The 24,075-nt window shown below is 42.8% G+C and overlaps 1 protein-coding gene across 6 annotated transcripts in view; it reads right to left on the bottom strand.

Moving 5' to 3' along the window:
• LOC143275324 (ATP-binding cassette sub-family C member 4-like) overlaps window positions 1-24,075 on the bottom strand; it is a 135,403-nt gene that overhangs the window by 59,487 nt on the left and 51,841 nt on the right. For 4 of the 6 annotated variants that reach the window (XM_076579337.1, XM_076579339.1, XM_076579340.1 and 1 more), the window contains one exon: window positions 10,486-10,738. In XM_076579337.1, the coding sequence (XP_076435452.1) occupies window positions 10,486-10,738 (253 nt within the window). Of the gene's footprint in view, window positions 1-10,485; window positions 10,739-21,736; window positions 21,987-24,075 lie in introns of all 6 variants that reach the window. The other 2 variants (XM_076579338.1, XM_076579342.1) reach the window with 1 other exon arrangement.

Here is a 24,075-nt window from a genome sequence, read left to right as displayed (position 1 = left end):
GCAAATGAGACACAAACACCAAAGTGCAAAATGAGAAAATCAACATGAGAATGACACAGACTGAGAATGGGGCCAGTCTGGTATGACAGGGACTGGGATGGAATCAAACACAATTGAGAATGATACACTGTTGGAACAATGCCATACTGCAACAAAATGCACTAACGTTGGATACAAAGACAAGTGCATCATACACAGTGAGAATGATGCCAATCTGGAATGACAGGGACTGAGATTAGAATCAACCACAAGTGAGAATGATGAATTGTGGGAACAATGCCACACTGGAACAAAACAGCCTGAGGTTGGAATCAAACACAAGTGAGAATGATGCATTGTGGAATCAAACACAAGTGGGAATGATACACTGTGGGAACAATGCCAAACTGGAACAAAATGGACTGAGGTTGGAATCAACCACAAGTGAGAATGATGCACTGTAGGATCAAACACAGGTGAGAATGGTACATTGTGAAATCAAACACAAGTGAGAATGATACACTGTGGGAACCTACACAAGTGAGAATGATGCACTGTGGAATCAAACACAAGTGAGAATGATGCACTGTGGGATCAAACACAAGTGAGAATGATGCACTGTGGAATCAAACACAAGTGAGAATGATGCACTGCGGAATCAAACACAAGTGAGAATGATACACTGTGAAATCAAACACATGTAAGAATGATACACTGTAGGAACAATGCCATAATGGAACAAAATGGACTGAGCTTAGAATCAAACACAAGTGAGAATGATGCACTGTGGAATCAAACACAGGTGAGAATGGTACATTGTGAAATCAAACACATGTAAGAATGATACACTGTAGGAACAATGCCATAATGGAACAAAATGGACTGAGCTTAGAATCAAACACAAGTGAGAATGATGCACTGTGGAATCAAACACAAGTGAGAATGATACACTGTGGGATCAAACACAAGTGAGAATGATACACTGTGGGATCAAACACAGGTGAGAATGATACACTGTGGAATCAAACACAGGTGAGAATGGTACACTGTGGAATCAAACACATGTAAGAATGATACACTGTGGGAATAATGCCATAATGGAACAAAATGGACTGAGGTTGGAATCAACCACAAGTGAGAATGATGCATTGTGGAATCAACCACAAGTGAGAATGATGCACTGTGGGAACAATGCCAAACTGGAACAAAATGGACTGAGGTTGGAATCAAACACAAGTGGGAATGATACACTGTGGGAACAATGCCATACTGGAACAAAATGGACTGAGGTTGGAATCAACCACAAGTGGGAATGATACACTGTGGGAACAATGCCATACTGGAACAAAATGGACTGAGGTTGGAATCAAACACAAGTGGGAATGATACACTGTGGGAACAATGCCATACTGGAACAAAATGGACTGAGGTTGGAATCAACCACAAGTGAGAATGATGCACTGTGGGAACAATGCCAAACTGGAACAAAATGGACTGAGGTTGGAATCAACCACAAGTGAGAATAATACACTGTGGGATTACACACAAGGGAGAATGATGCACTGCGGAATCAAACACAAGTGAGAATGATACACTGTGGGATCAAACACAAGTGAGAATGATACACCTTCATGTGTATGACTGTTTTGAGCTCTGCCCTTTAGACAGGAGGGGGAGAAGAAGGTGGGGGAGGGGCGGTGTACAAGGAAAATCGGTGAAATTACAATGAAATCTTCCCCTCCCCCCCCCCCTCTCTCTCTCTCTCTGTGGAAAAAATATGAACCTCTTGTTCTATGTTTGGAAAATGTTAATTTCTCTCTCTCTCTCTCTCTCAGATATGAATAAATTTGTTTCTCTCCTGCTAAATGTGGAAGAACTGGCCTCCCCCCTCTCTCTCTCTCTCTCTCAAAAGTATTAATTACTTTCTCTCTCTCTCTCCCATCCGTCTGTCTCTCTCTCAGTGGAAAATTTGAATCACTTTCCCTTTCTATCCCTCTGTGAGCAAATGTGAATCTCTCTCTGTCCTCTCACCCCGCCCCCCCTCTCTCTCTCTCTCCTCTCCCCCCCCCCCCCCCCCTCTCTCTATCTCTCTCAAAAGTATTAATTACTTTCTCTCTCTCTCTCCCATCCGTCTGTCTCTCTCTCAGTGGAAAATTTGAATCACTTTCCCTTTCTATCCCTCTGTGAGCAAATGTGAATCTCTCTCTCTCTCTCCTCTCACCCCCCCCTCTCTCTCTCTCCTCTCCCCCCCTCTCTCTATCTCTCTCCACCATTCCCCCCCTTCTCTCTCTCCACCATCCACCATCTCTCTCTCTCTCTATCTCTCCACCATCCACCACCTCTCTCTCTCCACCATCCACCACCTCTCTCTCTCTCTCTCCACCATCCACCACCTCTCTCTCTCTCTCTCCACCATCCACCACCTCTCTCTCTCTCCACCATCCACCACCTCTCTCTCTCCACCATCTCTCTCTCTCTCTCTCCACCATCCACCACCTCTCTCTCTCTCTCTCCACCATCCTCCACCTCTCTCTCTCTCTCCACCATTCCCCCCCCTCTCTCTCTCCACCATCCCCCACCTCTCTCTCTCTCTCTCCACCATCCCCCACCTCTCTCTCTCTCTCTCCACCATCCATCACCTCTCTCTCTCTCTCCACCATCCCCCCCCTCTCTCTCTCTCTCCACCATCCACCACCTCTCTCTCTCTCTCTCCACCATCCACCACCTCTCTCTCTCTCTCCACCATCCCCCACCTCTCTCTCTCTCTCTCCACCATCCACCACCTCTCTCTCTCTCCACCATCCCCCCCCTCTCTCTCTCTCCACCCCCCCCTCTCTCTCTCTCCACCATCCCCCCCCTCTCTCTCTCTCCACCATCCCCCACCTCTCTCTCTCTCTCTCTCTCCACCATCCCCCCCCTCTCTCTCTCTCTGTGGAAAAACTGGAATTATTAACTCAGCAGAAAACAGTGAAACATTTTCTTTCTACCTGGGGAAAAAATGTTGTTTTTTCTCTTTCTCTCTGACTCTCTGTAGAAAAATGTAAATCACTTTGTCTCTCACTCACCCTCTCCAACAAAAGTAAATAGTATAAAATAGAATAAATCTTTATTACCAAGTGTACCGGGGTCACAAGGAATATTGGGTGGGGTGGGGAAGGGGACAGTACATAAAAAGGTACGAACATAAATCAAAAATCATACACAAATACAGTAGAATTTAGGATAGATACATATGCATATCAATGCAAGAACTTGTGCACACTCACACATGTACGCGAGCACACACACACACACACACGTTTGAACAGAAGCTGCAAATTACATGTGGATGGGGCTGATGACTAGATCTTCAGGTAAATGGTTGTTGATTTCACTGTTCTCCTTAATCATACTGGATCTGTTCACGAGACAGGGCACTGACTGCTTTGGGGAAAAAACTATTGGCAAAGTGATTGGTTTTCGTCCTTATACTTCTGTACCGTCAACCAGTGGGGAGCATCTTGAAAATCCCAAAAGCTGGATGTGATTCGTCCTGGCTGATTGATTTTGCTTTTCTGAGTAGCTGCTTATAATATACGTCTTCTAGAGAAGGTAGATCAGCCCCAGTAATCTTGGTGGCAGTTTTTACGATTCTGTTCAGGGCTGCGACTTCTGCCTTGGAAATGTTTCCGTACCAAACAGTGATAACGTTCTCCCATTTCAAATCGTTGGAAATGATCAGTCCGAGAAATTTAAATTCGCCGATAATCTCTACTTCCTTGTCTTTAATGACAAGTGGTATGGGGTCAGATCTGGCTTTCCTGAAACCTAAAATTAATTCTTTTGTTTTTGATACACAGCTAACAAGTTCTAGTACTTCTTCCCTATATTTTGACTCATGACTGTTCGTAATCAGCCCTTCTAGAGTTGTATCATGGGCAAACTTGACCATGGTGTTACATTCATTTAGAGTTGCACAGTCATGAGTGAATAGAGAGTAAATCAATCTCTCTGTGGAAGAAATAATTCTCTCAGTGGCAAAAATATGAATTACTTTTGCTCTCTTCCCATCTGTCTCTCTACCTCTCAGTGGAAAATGTGAATCACTTTCTCTCTCTATCCATCTGTGGGGAAAATGTGAATCTCTCTCTCTCTCTCTCTCTCTTAATTTGACCTTTATTAACAATAGTTTGGTCTAATTCAAGTTACTTCTCAGCTGACATGAAATGCATATCAAAGATGTACACCCTTTTAGCAAGAGACCCTTTCCTAATGGCTGGTGGCCGCCTTAAGGAATAAAATTTGTTCTTGTTCTTGTTCTCTCTCTCTCTGCGTGTGTGTGTGTGTGTGTGTGTGTGTGTGTGTGTGTTGTGTTGTGTTGTGTTGTGTTGTGTTGTGTTGTGTTGTGCTGTGCTGTGCTGTGCTGTGTTGTGTGTGTGTGTGTGTGTGTGAATCCAGTAAAAACTTCAAACCTTTAGTAAGTTAGTGAGTGTGTCTGGATGTGATTCAATGAGGGATCTGAACCAGCTCTCATCTCCATTCACTCAACTTTCTCTGTCCACTGAAGTGCATTCTTCTTCTTCTTCTTCTTCTGCGTTCGTGGGCTGCAACTCCCACGTTCACTCATATGCACACGAGTGGGCTTTTACGTGTAATGACCGTTTTTACCCCGCCATGTAGGCAGCCATACTCCGTTTTCGGGGGTGAAGTGCATTCAAAATGAATGACAGTCAGTCTGTGACCATCAGAACAGCAAAGGAGGCAACTGCTCTCCTGACTATCTGGGCTAGAATCAGATTATAGTGGAGAGTGCCTTCCCCAAGTTACATCACCATTCTCTCGGCCAAGAGGGCTGAAGGACAGTCAGCGATGGGATGGTCCCTAAGGGCAAACTAGCCCCCAAGGCTGCGACACTAAAAAACAGCGCAACTTTGCCTGCAAGTTTGAGTCATAGTCCTTCACGAAAAGACTAAGGTGTAAATGAATTCCCACAGCAGTGCAGAAACCATTGACCATACAGCTCTGTCTTCGATGTTTGCCCAACTGGAAGTTTATGTCAATCTCTAATTAATACATCGAGCAGCGTTGACCCTTCAGAGTACAGCAGTGTTGATAACTGTGTGTGAACAGCTCACCTTGATCCTTCTGTGTGAGATGACCAGCTCCGCATGGACCAGCATTCTACGTCCACTGAAGTGCCTTCAAAGCGTATGACAGTCAGGCGTGTCCAACTATGACCATGAGAGGAAACTGCTGTCCTGACTATCTGGGCTAGAATTTGATTATAGAGGAGACTGTGAGAGCAAGAACACACAATTGATGCCTGTGTGAACAACTCACCTTGATCCTTCTGTGTGAGACGACCAGCTCCGCATGGACCAGGGAGAGCATGAACACACGACTGATGCCTGTGTGAACAACTCACCTTGGTCCTTCTGTGTGAGACGACCAGCTCCGCATGGACCAGCATTCTACGTCCACTGAAGTGCCTTCAAAGTGTATGACAGTCAGGCGTGTCCAACTATGACCATCAGAGGAAACTGCTGTCCTGACTATCTGGGCTAGAATTTGATTATAGAGGAGACTGCGAGAGCATGAACACATGACTGAGGCTGTGTGAACAACTCACCTTGATCCTTCTGAGCGAGACGACCAGCTCGGCACGGACCAGGGAGAACACAAACACACGACTGATGCCTGTGTGGACAACTCACCTTGATCCTTCTGTGTGAGACGACCAGCTCCGCATGAACCAGGGAGAGCATGAACACACGACTGATGCTTGTGTGAACAACTCACCTTGATCCTTCTGTGCGAGATGACCAGCTCCGCATGAACCAGGGAGAGCATGAACACACGACTGATGCCTGTGTGAACAACTCACCTTGATCCTTCTGTGCGAGACGACCAGCTCGGCATGAACCAGGGAGAGCATGAACACACGATTGATGATGACATGGCGCACAATGCTGAAGCCCAGGATGGCCGGGTACACAGAGGCGGCCTGAACCGGCCAGCCAAGGCCAACATATATGGCCAGAATGGGCCAGAGGAAGAGTGAGGACTGCAGGCTGTTGACAGTCTGCCTAAAGACACGGACCCAGAACATGTGCCGTTTCACACCAACCTCTTTCCTGCGACAAATGAGTTTTTCACAACACTGAGCATCATCAGGACCCTGTGTTTGCAAAGCGCTTAGAGCTTGGTCTCCGACCGAGGACAGACAGAAATAAATAGTAAATAAGTATCCATATCATCATCATCATCATGACCCTGTGTTTGCAAAGTGCTTAGAGCTTGGTCTCTGACCGAAGATAGGCACAAAATAAGTATATCCATATCATCATCATCATCATGACCTGTGTTTGCAAAGCGCTTAGAGCTTGGTCTCCGACCAAAGATAGGCACAAAATAAGTATATCTATATCATCATCATCATCATGACCCTGTGTTTGCAAAGTGCTTAGAGCTTGGTCTCCGGCCGAAGATAGGCACAAAATAAGTATATCCATATCATCATCATCATCATGACCCTGTGTTATTCTCTGCAGTCTTACAATTCAATGGGGGGAAAAAAAAGAAATCTCTCTCTCTCTCTTTCTCTCTCTATCTATCTATCTATCTCTCAATCGATATATACATATATATAATATATAAAACCTACAGTATGATGGTCAGTCTAAACGCTTTTAAACAGTATAATGCAAAACGTTGGAGAGGAAGGAAAAGCGCATGCACAAAAGTCCCACACCCAGGTCTTCATCACCAACAAAGGTTACATTTTTTTTTTTTTTTTTTTTAAAGACCATTATTCCCCACCTCTGAATATACACATACCTTCCCCCGGGGAAGTGGAGGAAGAAGGATCACATTAATAATAATAATAATGGATACTTATATAGCACACTATCCAGAAATCTGCTCTAGGTGCTTTACAAAAACGCTTTGTTAACATAAAACATTACATCTATGTTACATACACACACCAAAATGTGACTACACACACACACACACACACACACACACACGCACACACACACACACACACACACACACACACACACTGCATACATACATTTTAACAATACATGTGTATCTAACAGCTACCCTAACACATACGCACACACAGGCAGGCACAAACATTCCCTAACATAAAGAGAGGGTGGGTAGAGAAGATGCTGATGGGAGACCATGGAGAGACCGAAGAAGGAAAGAGGAGAGACAGAGAGCCGAACATGGGAACAGGAGGAGGAGGCAGGAGGTCGATGAAAGAGAGTTCCACTCCACATGCCACAGACCCACAGAGAACTCCCATCAAAAATTTCAGTTAATGACCAGAGCTTTAATCCATCATAACTTTGGTGTTAGAAAAAAAATAAATAAATAACCACCTGCAAAATCCACTGTCATTCAGACACACACAGAGTCAGAAAGACAGATAAAAAGGGGAGACTGATACACACACACACACACACACACACACACACACACACACACACCACCTCCACCACCAACGATAGCACACACACACACACACACACACACACACACACTCAAAAATGAAGACATGTAAGTAGGAAGACATACCTTAAGAGACACAGACAAAGAAATATCACATAAACAAAGACAGAGACAGAATGGAACCGGCAGCAACAAAGACACAGACAAAGACATGGGCAGAGACACAGACACGAAGACATAGACAAAGGCGCAGACAGAAACATACACACAGACCAAAAAAACACGTCTTTCATGTAAAGCACCTATCGCTCTTAGAGAGAAAGGGTGTTATATACATGTACATTATGATTATTATTATAGACAAAGAGAGAGAGACAGAGACTGACAGAGACATAGGCAAAGGGACAAAGACAGAGATTAAAAGACACAGACACAAGAGGTGGACAAAGACACAGACAGATAGAGACAGAGGTGGACAGAGACACAGACAGAGACTGGCAGAGACATAGGTGGACAGGCATAGACAAAGAGACAAAGACAGTCAGAGGTGGACAGAGACACTGACAAAGAGAAAGACAGGCAGAGACGGACAGACACAGAGGTGAACAGAGACATCCAGAAAAAGACAGACAAAGACAGAGGTGGACAGACACACAGAGAAAGACAGAGATAGACAGACACAGACACAGAGGTGGACAGAGACATAGAGAAAGAGACTGAGAGACAAGAGATGGATAGACACAGACACAGAGGTGAACAGAGACATAGAGAAAGAGACAGACAGACAGAGATGGACAGACACAGAGGTGAACAGAGACACAGAGAAAGAGACAGGCAGACAAGAGATGGACAGACACAGACACAGAGGTGAACAGAGACATAGAGAAAGAGACAGGCAGACAAGAGATGGACAGACACAGACACAGAGGTGAACAGAGACAGAGAGAAAGAGACAGCAGACAGACAAGAGATGGACAGACACAGAGGTGAACAGAGACATAGAGAAAGAGACAGACAGACAGACAAGAGATGGACAGACACAGAGGTGAACAGAGACATAGAGAAAGAGACAGCAGACAGACAAGAGATGGACAGACACAGAGGTGAACAGAGACATAGAGAAAGAGACAGACAGACAGACAAGAGATGGACAGACACAGAGGTGAACAGAGACAGAGAGAAAGAGACAGCAGACAGACAAGAGATGGACAGACACAGAGGTGAACAGAGACATAGAGAAAGAGACAGACAGACAGACAAGAGATGGACAGACACAGAGGTGAACAGAGACAGAGAGAAAGAGACAGACAGACAAGAGACGGACAGACACAGACACAGAGGTGAACAGAGACATCCAGAAAGAGACAAAGACAGAGGTGGACAGACACAGAGACAGCCCCAAACCAAGGGAATCCCGATCCAACCCACAGGAAGGCCAGCACACAAGGGGACACCACCCCACCCCCACCATCACCACCACCACCACCATCACCACCACCACCCACCAGCAGCTTCAGCCACTTCCTTGGTCAGACGCATGACTGCAACAAAAACTTCCTCCTTCTGACTTTTAAAGTTCTTATCATTCTAAGACATGGCTTAACTCACTCAGTACAGCCAGTCCTCTCTTCTCCTCTACACAGACCCCTCGGATGTCCAGTGGGTGTCTGAATGACCCAACCTTTAGCTTCCGTCGTCAGAACTGTGGTGTTCTTTGTCAACATTCACCTCTTCAGTATAAGAGCGTTCCGCTTGCAGTATGTTGATGATGGTAATTGGGATGAAACGCTGTTAACGTCTTCTCTTTCGCCGTTCGTATGGAGAGAGTTAACTCACTCAGTACAGCCAGTCCTCTCTTCTCCCCTACACAGACCCCTCGGATGTCCAGTGGGTGTCTGAATGACCCAACATTTAGCTTCCGTCGTCAGAATTGTGGTATTCTTTGTCAACATTCACCTCTTCAATATAAGAGCCTTCTGCTTGCAATATTTTGATGATGGTAACTGTGGCGAAACGCTGTTAACGTTGTCTCTTTCGCCGGTCGTATGGAGAGAGTTAATGTCAGGATTTCCTTAGAATCATCAATCATCGTAGGAAAATAATGCCGCTGCCCACCACAACAAAAGCTTCCATCTTCTGACATTAATGTTCTTATCATCCTAAAACAAAAGCTTTCTACTTACAACTTGAAAGTTCTCTTCACCCTCAGACATGGCTTAATGTCAGATTTCCTTGGTATCATCAATCATCATTGGAAACTAATGTCACAGCCCAAAACAACGAAAGTTGCTTCTTAATAATAATAATAATAATGGTACTTATATAGCGCTGAATCTTGTGCATAGACAAATCTAAGCGCTTTCGGAAGCTACCTGGGAGGTAAAATCTATCACTGATTGTCAGTAAAGCATGTCCCTGGCAGATTCATAACAGGACAAAGGAAATACTGATGGTACCAGGGTGGCAAAATATATCACTGCTTATCTGGGATTCATAACACGAAACTACCAGGAAGGCAAGATCTATCAATGCTTGTTAGTACAGTGTGTCCCTAACTGGCATGACAAAGGAAATACAGACAGCCACCAGCAAGGCAAAATCTATCAATGCTTGTTAGTACAGTGTGTCCCTAACTGGCATGACAAAGGAAATACAGAGAGCCATCAGCAAGGCAAAATCTATCAATGCTTGTTAGTACAGTGTGTCCCTAACTGGCATGACAAAGGAAATACAGAGAGCCACCAGCAAGGCAAAATCTATAAATGCTTGTTAGTAAAAAGTGTCCCTAACTAGGACGTGTCCCTAAATGGGATAACATGAGAAAGGAAATGTTGAAACCCACCAGGGAGGCAAAACCTGATCACTGCTTGTGTTTGTACAGTACGTCCCCTGACTGGGATGCATAACACAACCAGGGAAATATCGAAAGCTTCCACGGAGGCAAAATCTGATCACTGCTTGTATGTACAATACAGTACGTACGCCCCCCGACTGTGATTCGTTACCGGACAAACGGAACGATTCCACCCACCCCCCACCCCCACCAACAACACCGCCCCAACTGACCTTGACACGGTGGACGGCGGCGAAGAGCTCAGCCAGGATCTGAACGGCCACAGGGGCCATGATGAAGACCGTCACGCGGATCGCGTTCAGGAAGGCCAGCAAGACAAACACTTTGACCGGCGACAACATCTCTCCCCTCGCCGCCACGCCCACCGCTAGCGACAGGAGCATCACCACTTTGGGCATGAAAAAGGGCGGAGTGTAGTTGAGGAAGCGGAGGTACCCGTTTGCCCGGATCCATCTCATCTCGCGGCTGAAAGGCAAGGACAACATCCACACAGTGCCACTAGTGGGGACCCAGCGCTCACTTACCGCGTCTGCCTAGGAAAGTCAAGAGAATCCCGAGCCGTGTGCGTGGGGGATCAAGTCCCCGTGCTGTGCTGTGCCAGTATGTTTCATTCTCACCTCCTCCCCCTCCACAAAACCTTGAGCGGTGGCCTCAGTGGACACTAGTCATTTGGATGAGACAATTTTTCTCTCTCACTCGCTTTCTCCATGGATCTATGTTTTGTGCCTTTTTCCTGTGATTATTCATATCTGTACTTTGTAGTATTGTAATTCGTATGGGTTTATATAGATGTTTTTCCATTTCTATTTCCTCATGTGCTCATGTGTAGTATACACTATATACGATAGTCCGTCGTGTCTGACAATGACCATCACAACAGCAGAGGAGGCAACTGCTGTTCCAACTATTTGGGCTAGACTTTGATTATAGTGGAGAGTGCCTTGCCCAAGTTACATCCCCACTCTCTCAGCCAAGAGGGTTTTAGGACAGTCGGCATTGGGATGGTTCCCAAAGGCCAACTCGCCCACAAGGCTGCAGCACTAAGAGCTGGTGCAATTTTTCCTCCTAGTTTGAGAGTGATAGTCCTTCACAAAAGACTAAGCTGTAAATGGTTTCCCATTGACTGGAGAAACCATTGATAATACAGCTCTCACTTTGGTGCTGGCCCAAATGTAAACTTATGTCAATCTGTGATATAAGCCGAGTGTTGGGCTGTATACGTACTGTCTCATGTGAGGCGCTTTGAGTCCATCATTTGGGGAGTTTGCGCCATATAAGTACAATATATTATGACATTTTTATTATTATCTATAAAAAAATGAGGCTTTCAAAGCCACACGCAGTTTGTAACTGAAAAAATAAGAATGCTAATAACATATGAAAAAAAAATGTGAGTATAAAACATCACACAAACATGCCCATCTAGTCTTTAAAAGATTTAGTGTGTAACTTACAACAATATGCACACACACACACACACACACACACACACACACTAGACTGATGTGTGGAGATTAAAACAACACACAGTGGTCCATGTGGCCCACAAAAGACACACAGTGGAGTGATGGCCAAGAGGTAACGCGTCCGCCTTGGAAGCGAGAGAATCTGAGCGCGCTGGTTCAAATCACGGCTCAGCCGCCGGTATTTTCTTCCCCTCCACTAGACCTTGATGATCTGGACGCTAGTCATTCGGATGAGACGATAAACCAAGGTCCCGTGTGCAGCATGCACTTAGCGCACGTAAAAGAACCCACGGCAACAAAAGGGTTGTCCCTGGCAAAATTCTGTAGAAAAATCCACTTCAATAGGAAAAACAAATAAAACTGCACGCAGGAAAAAGTACAAAAAAATGGGTGGCGCTGTAGTATAGCGACGCACTCTCCCTTGGGAGAGCAGCCCGAATTTCACACAGAAAAATCTGTTGTGACAAAAAGAGAAATACAATACAATACAATACACTGATAACCGATGTCAGTCCCACTGTCTTCTCTCTCTCTCTCTCTCTCTTTTCCATCTCGTTGCTAAGGACACAGAGCGTAGCCAGAATATACAAAAAACTGCAAAGAGAGAAAATGCTCAAAACAAATACTGGCAGGCAGGTTAGTTTGGAAGTGATCACAGAAGATTAGAATAGATTAAAATAAAACAAGTCAAAGAAAAGAGAAGTTTTAACTCAGTGTACACATTAAGAAAAGAATTTGAGGAATACTGTCAAAAACAAAACACACAAAAAAAACAACACAACAGTCTTTGGTGGAAAAATACAGACATGTAGACAAAGAGAAAATTGTTTAAATAGATAAAAAATATATATATATATACTGGCTGAATAATGAACCTCTGCTTTACAAATAAGACAAGATTGTGATCATTTTCATTTCAGAAAGTTCGCCTTTCCTTCAAGCTAGCATGAAAATCCATTATCTTGGAATTTCACTACCTTGTACCACTTCATATCCCACAAAGGGTTGAAATTCTTGACTTGTTGAAAAAAAGAATTGGGAGTTAAACTTTTTTTCAAGACACTTTCTTTTGTAATATTACAACTTGTAATCAAAAAATTAAAAACCATGAAATCATTCATTTATGAAATTCTATCACTGGGAATAGGCTTTCCGATAGATAAATAACAGTGAAAGTCCCTTTGCCTTGAATGTATAACACACACACACACACACACACACACACACACACACACACACACACACTTTGAAATTCCATCTGTCTTGGAATTGTATCCCTATTTGGGATCACCCCTTCTGAATCAGTCATCAGATATTGTTTGTTTGTTTTAAAAAAAAAAAATATAAAAAAAAAAAAAAAACAGAAAAAAGGAAATGTTTAAATACTGTGGGTTTTCCAAAAGCATGAAGGAGGACCTATTCAATACACCACAATATTTGTTTCACAGTAATGTTCACTGCTACAGGACCTCAGGCAGTGATTGAATGAAGCAGGGTAAGCACTATACAAATTTACATTGTTAGTATTGGTGTTAGTATCATTAAAAGCAACTGCAACAAAACAATCTGCAGTATATCTAATAACTCAACACAACGTGTGCGGTTTCAACCCTTGGAATATTTACAACACATTAACCCCTTCACTGCTAGTACGTTTTGCTATTGCCTATGCTGAGAAAATTTCCAGAAAAACATGCCAATGATTTTAATTTGCTTATATTTAAAAAATTACTGAAGATAAGTGCATAAAAATTTATATCAAATGAAAGGAAAATGAACCAAAATTTAGTTTTTAATACTCACATGTTTAAATAATGAGTCAATCTGACACAAAAACTCCATAAAATGCAATAAAAAAAAAAAGGGGACTGTCACTCCAACATGTAGGTGCTACATCAACCAGATATCAACCAGTCTTTCTTGTGACTGTTGTGATCAACTACACACACTGTCAAGGCTGTGCAACAGTGTCCAGGTCCACTTACAGTGTATAAGTCAATACAGCACTGGTGAGCGGCATTTCATGACGTACGCCGTACGTCAACAGCGCAGTCAAGAGGTTAAGCAATATCCCAAACCATGTGATATTCAAAGACTCGTGGTATTTGCACAAGTGAGTCAAAATGAGTCATGCCAAAGGATTATTCCAGTTCAAGCTGAATTTGGCACAAGGCCGGCTTGGCAAGAAAACAAAGGCTGCAAGCTGTTTGGAGTGTGATCTACAGCACATATGTGTGTGGGGTTGGGGGTGGGGGATATGGGTGTGTGTGTGTGTGCTTGTACAAGTAAGTGTGTACGCAAAAGCATGTTGTTATCAGCTTGTTATTTCAGCAAGGTATCTTTGACAACAAAGGCTGTGGACAAGCAAAAGTGTGATCAAATTATCAGCTTGGCATCTCGGCATGGCAGTTCCTTGGTTAGACAAGAAAAAAATGAACGGAAAACGTCTACGACAGAAGCAAAAGCAGTCTGACCAGACAGAAAATACACCGAAACAGAGGGTCAGTGACATCAACAGCGTCCGATTCAAGTTCCGAAGAAAGAAAAAGACACAAGCAAAGAAAAAAATGACTACAAAATGTAACGTATCTCTCTCATGACTTGGGATCTCTTCTCCTCTCTTCCCTTCCACTTCTACCCCTTTCTACCTCCTCACCCCCACCCACACCCACTCCTCAATGACCCCGCCCTCTCCTCAATGACCCACACAATGACCACACCCACTCCTCAATGACCCCACCCTCTCCTCAATGACCCCGCCCTCTCCTCAATGACCCCACCCTCTCCTCAATGACCCACACAATGACCACACCCACTCCTCAATGACCCCGCCCTCTCCTCAATGACCCCGCCCTCTCCTCAATGACACCGCCCTCTCCTCAATGACCCACACAATGACCACACCCACTCCTCAATGACCCCGCCCTCTCCTCAATGACCCCACCCACTTCTCAATGACCCACACAATGAAGGATACAGTTCATTTGAAGTGCATATCAAAAAATTCTCTTTCCACCAGTCAGTAGAATCGGCATGAAACCAGGCGAGTAGTACTTGAAGAAGAAGACAAATAGAAGAAGCTGTTCATTGGCGTCTGATTCATTTAGATACTGTGACCACCCAGATACAACTCTCTTCTCTCTCCCTCTTCCTTCCTCATTCTCTCTCTCTCTCTCTCTCTCTCTCTCTCTCAACTGATGAAGTGCATCTGAGCATCAGAAAAATCTCTTTCCACCAGTCGGATAAATCGGCATGAAACCAGGTGAGTAGCACATGACAAAGAGAAAAATAGAAAAAAAAAACGCTCATTTCCATCAGACTGATTTAGATACTGTGGTCACACAGACACAGCTCTCTTCTCTTCTCCTCCACCACCCCTCCCCTCTCTCTCTCTCTCTCTCAGGATACAGTGCATCTGAGCATCAGAAAATTCTCTTTCCACCAGTCGGACGAATCAGCATGAAACCAGGTGAGTAGCACAAAGAAAGACAAAGAGAGAAACAGAAGAAACCGCTCATTTCCATCAGACTGATTTAGATACTGTGGTCACACTGACACAGCTCTCTTCTCCACCCCCCCCCCCTCTCTCTCTCTCTCTCTCTCTCTGTGTCTCTCTCTCTCTTTCAACCAATACAGTGCATCTGAGCGTCAGAACATTCTCGTTCCAGCAGTCGGAAGAATCAGCATGAAACCATGTGAGCGGCACATGAAGAGGAGAGAAGAAGAAGAAACTGTTCATCTGCATCAGACTGATTTAGATACTGTGACCACACAGATACAGCTCTCTTCTCTTCCCCTCTTTCCCTCCCCCCCCCCCCCCCGCCCCCCCTCTCTCTCTCTCTCTCTTTCAACCGATACAGTGCATCTGAGCGTCAGAACATTCTCTTTCCACCAGTTGGTAGAATCGGCATGAAACCAGGTGAGTAGTACTTGAAGAAGAGACAAATAGAAAAAGCTGTTCATTGGCGTCTGATTGATTCAGATACTGTGACCATCCAGATACAACTCTCTTCTCTCTCTCTTTCTACCTCACTCCCTCTCTCTCTTTCTCCCCCTCTCTCTCTCTCTTGAAGGATACAGTGCATTTGAAGTGCATATCAAAAAATTCTCTTTCCACCAGTCGGTAGAATCGGCATGAAACCAGGTGAGTAGTACTTGAAGAAGAAGACAAATAGAAGAAACTGTTCATTGGCGTCTGACTGATTTAGATACTGTGACCACCCAGATACAAGAACTCTCTTCTCTCTCCCTCTTCCTTCCTCTCTCTCTCTCTCTCTCAACTGATAAAGTGCATATGAGCGTCAGAAAAATCTCTTTCCACCAGTCGGACGAATCGGCATGAAACCAGGTGAGTAGCACAAAGAGAGACAAAGAGAGAAACAGAAGAAACCGCTCATTTCCATCAGACTGATTCAGATACTGTGGTCACACAGACACAGCTCTCTCTTCCCCTCTTTCCCTCACCCCCCCCCCCCTCTCTCTCTCTCAACTGATAAAGTGCATCTGAGCGTCAGAAAATTCTCTTTCCACCAGTCAGTAGAATCAGCATGAAACCAGTCCTCATGGAACCCCCACTGGAAGCGTTATAACTCTTGTGTATGGCCATCCATGAAGAAAAGCAAGAGCATGTGTATGTGTGTGTGTGTGTGTGTGTGTGTGTGTGTGTGTGCGCGCGCGTGTGTGTGTGTGTGTGCGTGTGTGTGTGTGTGTGTGTGCTTGTATGTGCACATGTGTCTGCATACACATGTGCATAGCTTTCGCAAAGATGCAATGGTGTGGGCATACGTCTGTGTCTGAGCACTCCCTGTGTGTGTGTGTGTGTGTGTGTGTGTGTGTGTGTGTGTGTGTGTGTGTGTGTGTGTGTGTGTGTGTGTGTGTGTGTGAGTGTGTGTGTGTGTGTTTGTGTGTGTGTTTGCATGCATGTATGAATTTACCAGACGATGATTAAAGTGGTATACAAATATCCCATAAATAACTCAAAACGACATCTACATACATCTATCTCTGGTTCTTTCAAAACGACATCTACATACATCTTTCTCTGGTTCTTTCAAAACGACATCTACATACATCTATCTCTGGTTCTTTCAAAACGACATCTACATACATCTTTCTCTGGTTCTTTCAAAACGACATCTACATACATCTATCTCTGGTTCTTTCAAAACGACATCTACATACATCTTTCTCTGGTTCTTTCAAAACGACATCTACATACATCTTTCTCTGGTTCTTTCAAAACGACATCTACATACATCTTTCTCTGGTTCTTTCAAAACTACATCTTCGCACATCTCTCTCCGATTCCCAACGCCACCTCTGAACTTGAGCTCCTACTGGCACTTTCCTTTCCACACCACACAACCAGTTTTCACTCATTTCAACGAACACGTCAAACGTTTCTGCTCCCCACAAATTGTGCTTGCTGTTCCACAATCCCACAACACGCACTTTTTCATTTCGTCACAGACATGAGGTCAGCACTCTCTGCAAAAAGTAGCACAAGAACAGCAGTGTGCTCACTGCTGGGCCTGTTCTGATCATTCCAACATTCACCAACCAGTCCCCTTCTGGACAGAGGTAACAATGTGTTATCTGCTGCAAGGTTTTTTATCGTTAACACCTGCAATGCTTTTGATGCAGTCACAAACACTCAAAAACCTCACACATGTGCATGATCCATACGAGGAAAAATGTTAGACATTTTCAAACAGTCGTCTACCACAAAAAAAAAAAAAAAAATTCAAAACATCCCAACACACACACACACACACACACACGTACACACACACACACAAACCATTTTAAAAACACTGTAGACACAACAGCAAAAACAAGAAACCAAACAGAAGAACGTTAATCAACAAGGTCAACAACAAAACTGCAACGGTCAAACAATAACTGGACACCCCATTGACAGCTAAAGGGTTACATTGGAAAAACAGCAACAGCAAAAAGACAAACAGGAACAGCACAATCACAAGTCAAACAGCCACAGCTGCACTGCAGACACTCAGAACTCAACACACACGTCAACATCAAGTGGAGTGATGGCCTAGAGGTAACGCGTCCGCCTAGCAAGTGAGAAAATCTGAACACGCTGGCTCAAATCACGGCTCAGCCGCTGATATTTTCTCCCCCTCCACAAGACCTTGAGTGGTGGTCTAGACACTAGCCATTCGGATGTGACGATAAACCGACATCCCGTGTGCAGCATGCACTTAGCGCATGTAAAAGAACCCACAGCAACAAAAGGGTTGTTCCTGACAAAATTCTGCAGAAAAATCCACTTCGATAGGAAAAACAAATAAAACTGCACGCAGGAAAAAAAAAAAAAGGTGACGCTCTCAGTATAGTGATGCACTCTCCCTGGGAAGAGCAGCCCGAATTTCACACCGACAAATCTGTTGTGACAAAAAAAAAAAAGAGAAATACAAATACAAATACACCACTGTCCACACGTTAAGCAGAGACAATACAGAATAAACCGCTGCAAGCTGGACGCTACCATTAATGTTTCCACTATACCCAATCTCCTTTAGATTGTTGAATCTATGGAGACTAACTCCTAATACTGTATTTTTAATATATATATATACATATATATATATATATATACAAAAATAAAAATAATAACAATAAAAAGATATTCAAACCATAATTCCTTTTGTTTGTATTTTCCACACACAAAAAATACAAAAAGAATATCCACATTTCTGGGCTTGACTTTCCCTCAAGATCAGCAATGTTCACAACAAATGTTTGTGGACCAAAACAAACACATTTCTAGTTGAAATCAAATTTTTTTTTTTTTAAAGTAAAATATACAACAGAGTTTACTTAGCAGATGTCACAAAACCACACTGACCTCATCAAAACATTCTCCAACAAAATGGTTGCATATGCATTCATAAAATCACAATCCTGCATAAAAATCGCACACATTCATAAAAGCACTCTGCAACAGAATAGTCTGTTTCGTAAAAGTTTTCTCCGTATAAGTGTTTATAAAAAGTATTCTCCAACAGAATGGTTGTATATGTTCATAAAAAAAAAACACCTTTACCACACATTTTCCATCAGAGCAGCTAAATATCTTGGTATATCTGCTTGAAAAAGAAAAAAATACCAAACAGTTACATATCCCGTTCACCATTAGATACTTTAGGCAAACGACTTCATAGCCAACTGCACAAAACCGCAGACTGCACAGAAGATTACCCAAAACAAACCATCATGACCTTGTCAGAGGCACTGAGTAATATGAAAGAAATGTATACAGGACTGAACAAGAGACTGCACAGAGCCATACTGTTATACATTCATAACACACACACACACACACACACACACACACACACACACACACACACACACACAAACACACACACACACGAACACAGATATGATTTTCATGTATGAAGCTGCCAGTCTACATAAAAGCAATTGAAACACGTTGTCTGAATATTGTAATTTTCACTTTGTCCAGTGATCCCCCCCCCCCCCTCAACCCCCCCCCTCCCCCCCCCCAAAAAAAAAAATCAGAATATTTCCATCCCTGTTAGCAGTCTTATGGTTTCCTCGTAGTGGCCGTGACACAAAAAAATCAGAACATTTCCATTCCTGTTAGCAGTCTTACAGTTTCCTCGTAGCAATGGCAGCCATCCAAACAGCGACCAATGAAAAACATCCAAACATTTACCTATGAAACACATTCCTAACAAGAACACATCCAAACTACAACCAATCAAACATGTCCAATCAAAATCACATCCAAACAACAACCAATGAAACACATCCAAACAACAAGCAAAGAAGCACATCCAATCAAAATCACATCCTACAACAACCAATCAAACACATCCAAACAACAACCAATGGAACACATCCAAACAGCAACCAAACAGCAACCAATCAAACACATCCAATCAGCAACCAATCAAACACATCCAATCAGCAACCAATCAAATACAACCAATCAAACACATCCAAACAGCAACCAATCAAACACATCCAATCAGCAACCAATCAAATACAACCAATCAAACACATCCAATCAGCAACCAATCAAACACATCCAATCAGCAACCAATCAAATACAACCAATCAAACACATCCAATCAGCAACCAATCAAACACATCCAATCAGCAACCAATCAAATACAACCAATCAAACACATCCAAACAACAACCAATGAAACACATCCAAACAACAACCAATCAAACACATCCACACCAAAATAAAACACATCCAAACAGCAACCAATCAAACACATCCACACCAAAATAAAGCACATCCAAACAGCAACCAATCAAACACATCCACACCAAAATAAAACACATCCAAACAGCAACCAATCAAACACATCCACACCAATAAAGCACATCCAAACAGCAACCAATGAAACACATCCAAACAGCAACCAATCAAACACATCCACACCAAAATAAAACACATCCAAACAGCAACCAATCAAACACATCCAAACAGCAACCAGTGAAACACATTCCTCCATGCAGAGACCATGTTGAAGGGACAACTCAACACAGTGCAAGATACCACAAAGTGCTGAGTGGAAAGGCTGAAACCATTCAAAAGTAGTTTTGCTTTCCCAAGTGAGGTACAGCATTCAAGAGATAAGAGCATAAAGTTGGGTTTAACTTAGTTTTTCCCCCCTTCCAAGGTGAGATAGTTTCAAAAAGACTGTTCACCATCAGGGCGGAAATGTTAGAGGTTATATACTCCGAGATTTAAAGAGTTAATGACAGAAACTGTTCACCATTAGGGCGGAAATGTTAGAGGTTATATACTCTGAGATTTAAACAGTTAATGACAATGGTAAGATAGTTTTGGAGACTGTTCACTTTCAGGGCAGAAATGTTAGAGGTTATATAATATTCTGAGAATTTTCAAATTAAAGAGTTAATGACAGTAAACATTTCAAAGGGGAAGGATTTCACAAGACTAGATCCATTCCACTGGATTCCACCTCTCCCGGAGTTAACAAAAGTGATGATTCAACAAGTGGGTGGTTAAGTGGTATTTCTGTTTCTAAACAACACCCAATCAGAAAATCTCCGGAGTTAACAAAAGTGATGATTCAACCAGTGGGTGGTTAAGTGGTATTTCTGTTTCTAAACAACACCCAATCAGAAAATGTAAAAAAAGGCAACACAAAACAAAAGGTGAAAAAACACAAGCATGACGCGCGCTGCCTTTGAACAACTTGCCAAGATGAAAGTCAAGCACTTTTAACTTTAAGGGCTGTGGTGCTTCAAGGTTATTGTCTAACCTAGCTTAAGACATCCAGAATGCTGGCATTCTTATGGATGACGTAACAAAGCTTGGTTGGAAAGGGATGCACTCCGTTTACCTAATTTTTTTTTTTTTCTTAATGGGAACTTTGGAAAATGTCGCTTTTTTTGAGACAATCATTTTCTGATAAAACCCAATCGTCTCCCAGGTCACTGTCTGACCTTGCTTGAGACATTTCAGTAAAAAAAAAAAAAAGATTTTCTCACACACACACACACACACACACACACACACACACACACATATATATATATATATATATATATATATAATTTTCTAACTTGGCACTTTGCTTTTTACATAATTTTGACTTCAATTTACACTGAACTTCCTAACTTGGCAAAGCTGGTGAACACTACATCACGAACAAGCAAGAACGTTAGAGAACAAAACTCTTCTCTTTTTTTTTTCTAAGAATAAAAACGAGCACAACAACAAAGGGAGTGAAGAAAAAAAAAAGGGGGGATTTATTTACAGAACGATACTCTTTCTTTTTAAATAACCATACACCAAAGCAATGAGCAATACGTCAAAGTGAGTGAAAAAAAAACAAAAAAAACCATATTTACAGAACGACACTGTTTTTTAAAACAACAAAACACCAAACAAACGAGCGCTACGTCAACAAAACAGCGTGTTAGAAATGCAAAAACTAGGCCAGCGCCAACACCATACACGTACCTGCACACGCTCGCAGCAAATGCGAAACTCAGATATGGTCTGCACAGCGAACGGTATGAAGACAGTGATGGGCACACGGATGGCCTGGTACACCGCTATTGCCACAAACACCTTCTCCGGGGTCATGTGACCGCCCGCAAACACGTAGGTGACAAAGGTAAGCAAGAGGACGAATTTGACAGAGAAAAAGTTGGGGGCCAAAATGAGAGCCTGTAGGTAGCGTGCTGTACGGATCCTCTTCACCTCCAGGCTGTCGGGAAGAGAAAGAAAGACATACACACAAAAATGAACACAACACGTGAGAGAAAGGAGAAGGAAAGAAAGAAAGAAAAAATGAAAGAAGAAAAAAAAAAGAGGGCAACACATGAAAGGTGAAAGAAAGAAAAATAAAACGCAAAACATGAAAGAAAGGAGAAAGAGAAATATTAAGACAAAATAATAATAATAATAATGGTATTTATATAGCGCTGAATCTTGTGCACAGACAAATCAAAGCGCTTTCGCACCAGTCATTCACACGCATGCATAACTCTAAAACTGTAGAAACTGAAGACAAGGAAGAGGCAGGGAAGGAAGACAAGAAAGAGGCAGGGAAGGGAGGCTATTTTGGGAAGAGGTGGGTTTTAAGGCCAGACTTGAAAGAGCTGATTGTGGAGACTTGATAAAGCGAAAGAGGTAGTTCATTCCAATTGCAAGGTCCAGAGACAGAGAAAGAACGGTGGCCAACAGTCGAGTGTTTGAATCTGGGTATGCGTAAACAGAGTGGATCCAAAGCCAATCGTAGTGAGCGAGATGGAGATGGGCAGATTTGTGAATACATTCATAACATAGAGTGCTGATCTTGTACTTTATTCTGTGTGAAACAGGCAGCCAGTGGAGATGTTGCAAAAGAGGAGTGATGTGCTCAGATCTTTTATTTTTGAGGACGAGTCGGGCAGCAGAGTTTTGTATGTGCTGAAGGGACTGAATGGATGAAGCAGGCAAACCAAACGAGTTACAGTAGTCAAGGCGTGAGAGAATGAGAGAAATGACAAGTCTAGATGATGCGTCAATGGACAGATATTTCCGGATGGAACTGATGCACCGCAGTTGACAGTAGCAGGATTGACATGTCTGACTGATATATTTTTGCACGGACAGTGTGTTGTCAAGGACAACACCGAGGTTCCTGACTGAACTGGAAAGAGGGATGGATGTACTGCCAAGTTTGATTGAGTCAGTTGTAATGAGAGTTTTTGTTTGGTTCCTATGATCATTCAGTTTTGTCCACGTTCAATTGTAACTTATTTAGAGTCATCCAGTTTTGAATGTCCAAGAAACAGTTGGATGTTTCTTGCAAGAGCGGCGACAGTTTTTCGGGGGTATCACAAAACAAGAAAGAGAAAGTGAAAAAAAAACAACAAAAAAACCAAACTTAATACAAAACATGAGAGAAAGAAAAAATGAAGACAAAACATGAAAGTACTATCTGGAGAGAAAGAAAGAAAGAAAAAGAAATGAAATGAAGACAAAACATGAAGGTACTGTCCGGAGAGAAAGAAAGAAGAAGAAATGAAGACAAAACATGAAGGTACTGTCCAGAGAGAAAGAAAGAAGAAGAAATGAAGACAAAACATGAAAGTACTGTCCGGAGAGAAAGAAAGAAGAAGAAATGAAGACAAAACATGAAAGTACTGTCCGGAGAGAAAGAAAGAAGAAATGAAGACAAAACATGAAGGTACTGTCCGGAGAGAAAGAAAGAAGAAGAAATGAAGACAAAACATGAAGGTACTGTCCGGAGAGAAAGAAAGAAGAAGAAATGATGACAAAACATGAAGGTACTGTCCGGAGAGAACGAAAGAAGAAGAAATGAAGACAAAACATGAAAGTACTGTCCGGAGAGAAAGAAAGAAGAAGAAATGAAGACAAAACATGAAAGTACTGTCCGGAGAGAAAGAAAGAAGAAATGAAGACAAAACATGAAGGTACTGTCCGGAGAGAAAGAAAGAAGAAGAAATGAAGACAAAACATGAAGGTACTGTCCGGAGAGAACGAAAGAAGAAGAAATGAAGACAAAACATGAAGGTACTGTCCGGAGAGAAAGAAAGAAGAAGAAATGATGACAAAACATGAAAGTACTGTCCGGAGAGAAAGAAAGAAGAAGAAATGAAGACAAAACATGAAAGTACTGTCCGGAGAGAAAGAAAGAAGAAGAAATGAAGACAAAACATGAAAGTACTGTCCGGAGAGAACGAAAGAAGAAGAAATGAAGACAAAACATGAAAGTACTGTCCGGAGAGAAAGAAAGAAGAAATGAAGACAAAACATGAAGGTACTGTCCGGAGAGAAAGAAAGAAGAA

The sequence above is a fragment of the Babylonia areolata genome, chromosome 30, assembly GCF_041734735.1.
Source record: "Babylonia areolata isolate BAREFJ2019XMU chromosome 30, ASM4173473v1, whole genome shotgun sequence".
In the NCBI taxonomy this organism is placed as follows: Eukaryota; Metazoa; Mollusca; class Gastropoda; order Neogastropoda; family Buccinidae; genus Babylonia; species Babylonia areolata.
The sequence above is the reverse complement of the archived record's forward strand: the minus strand, read 5'-3'. Positions and strand labels throughout refer to the sequence as shown.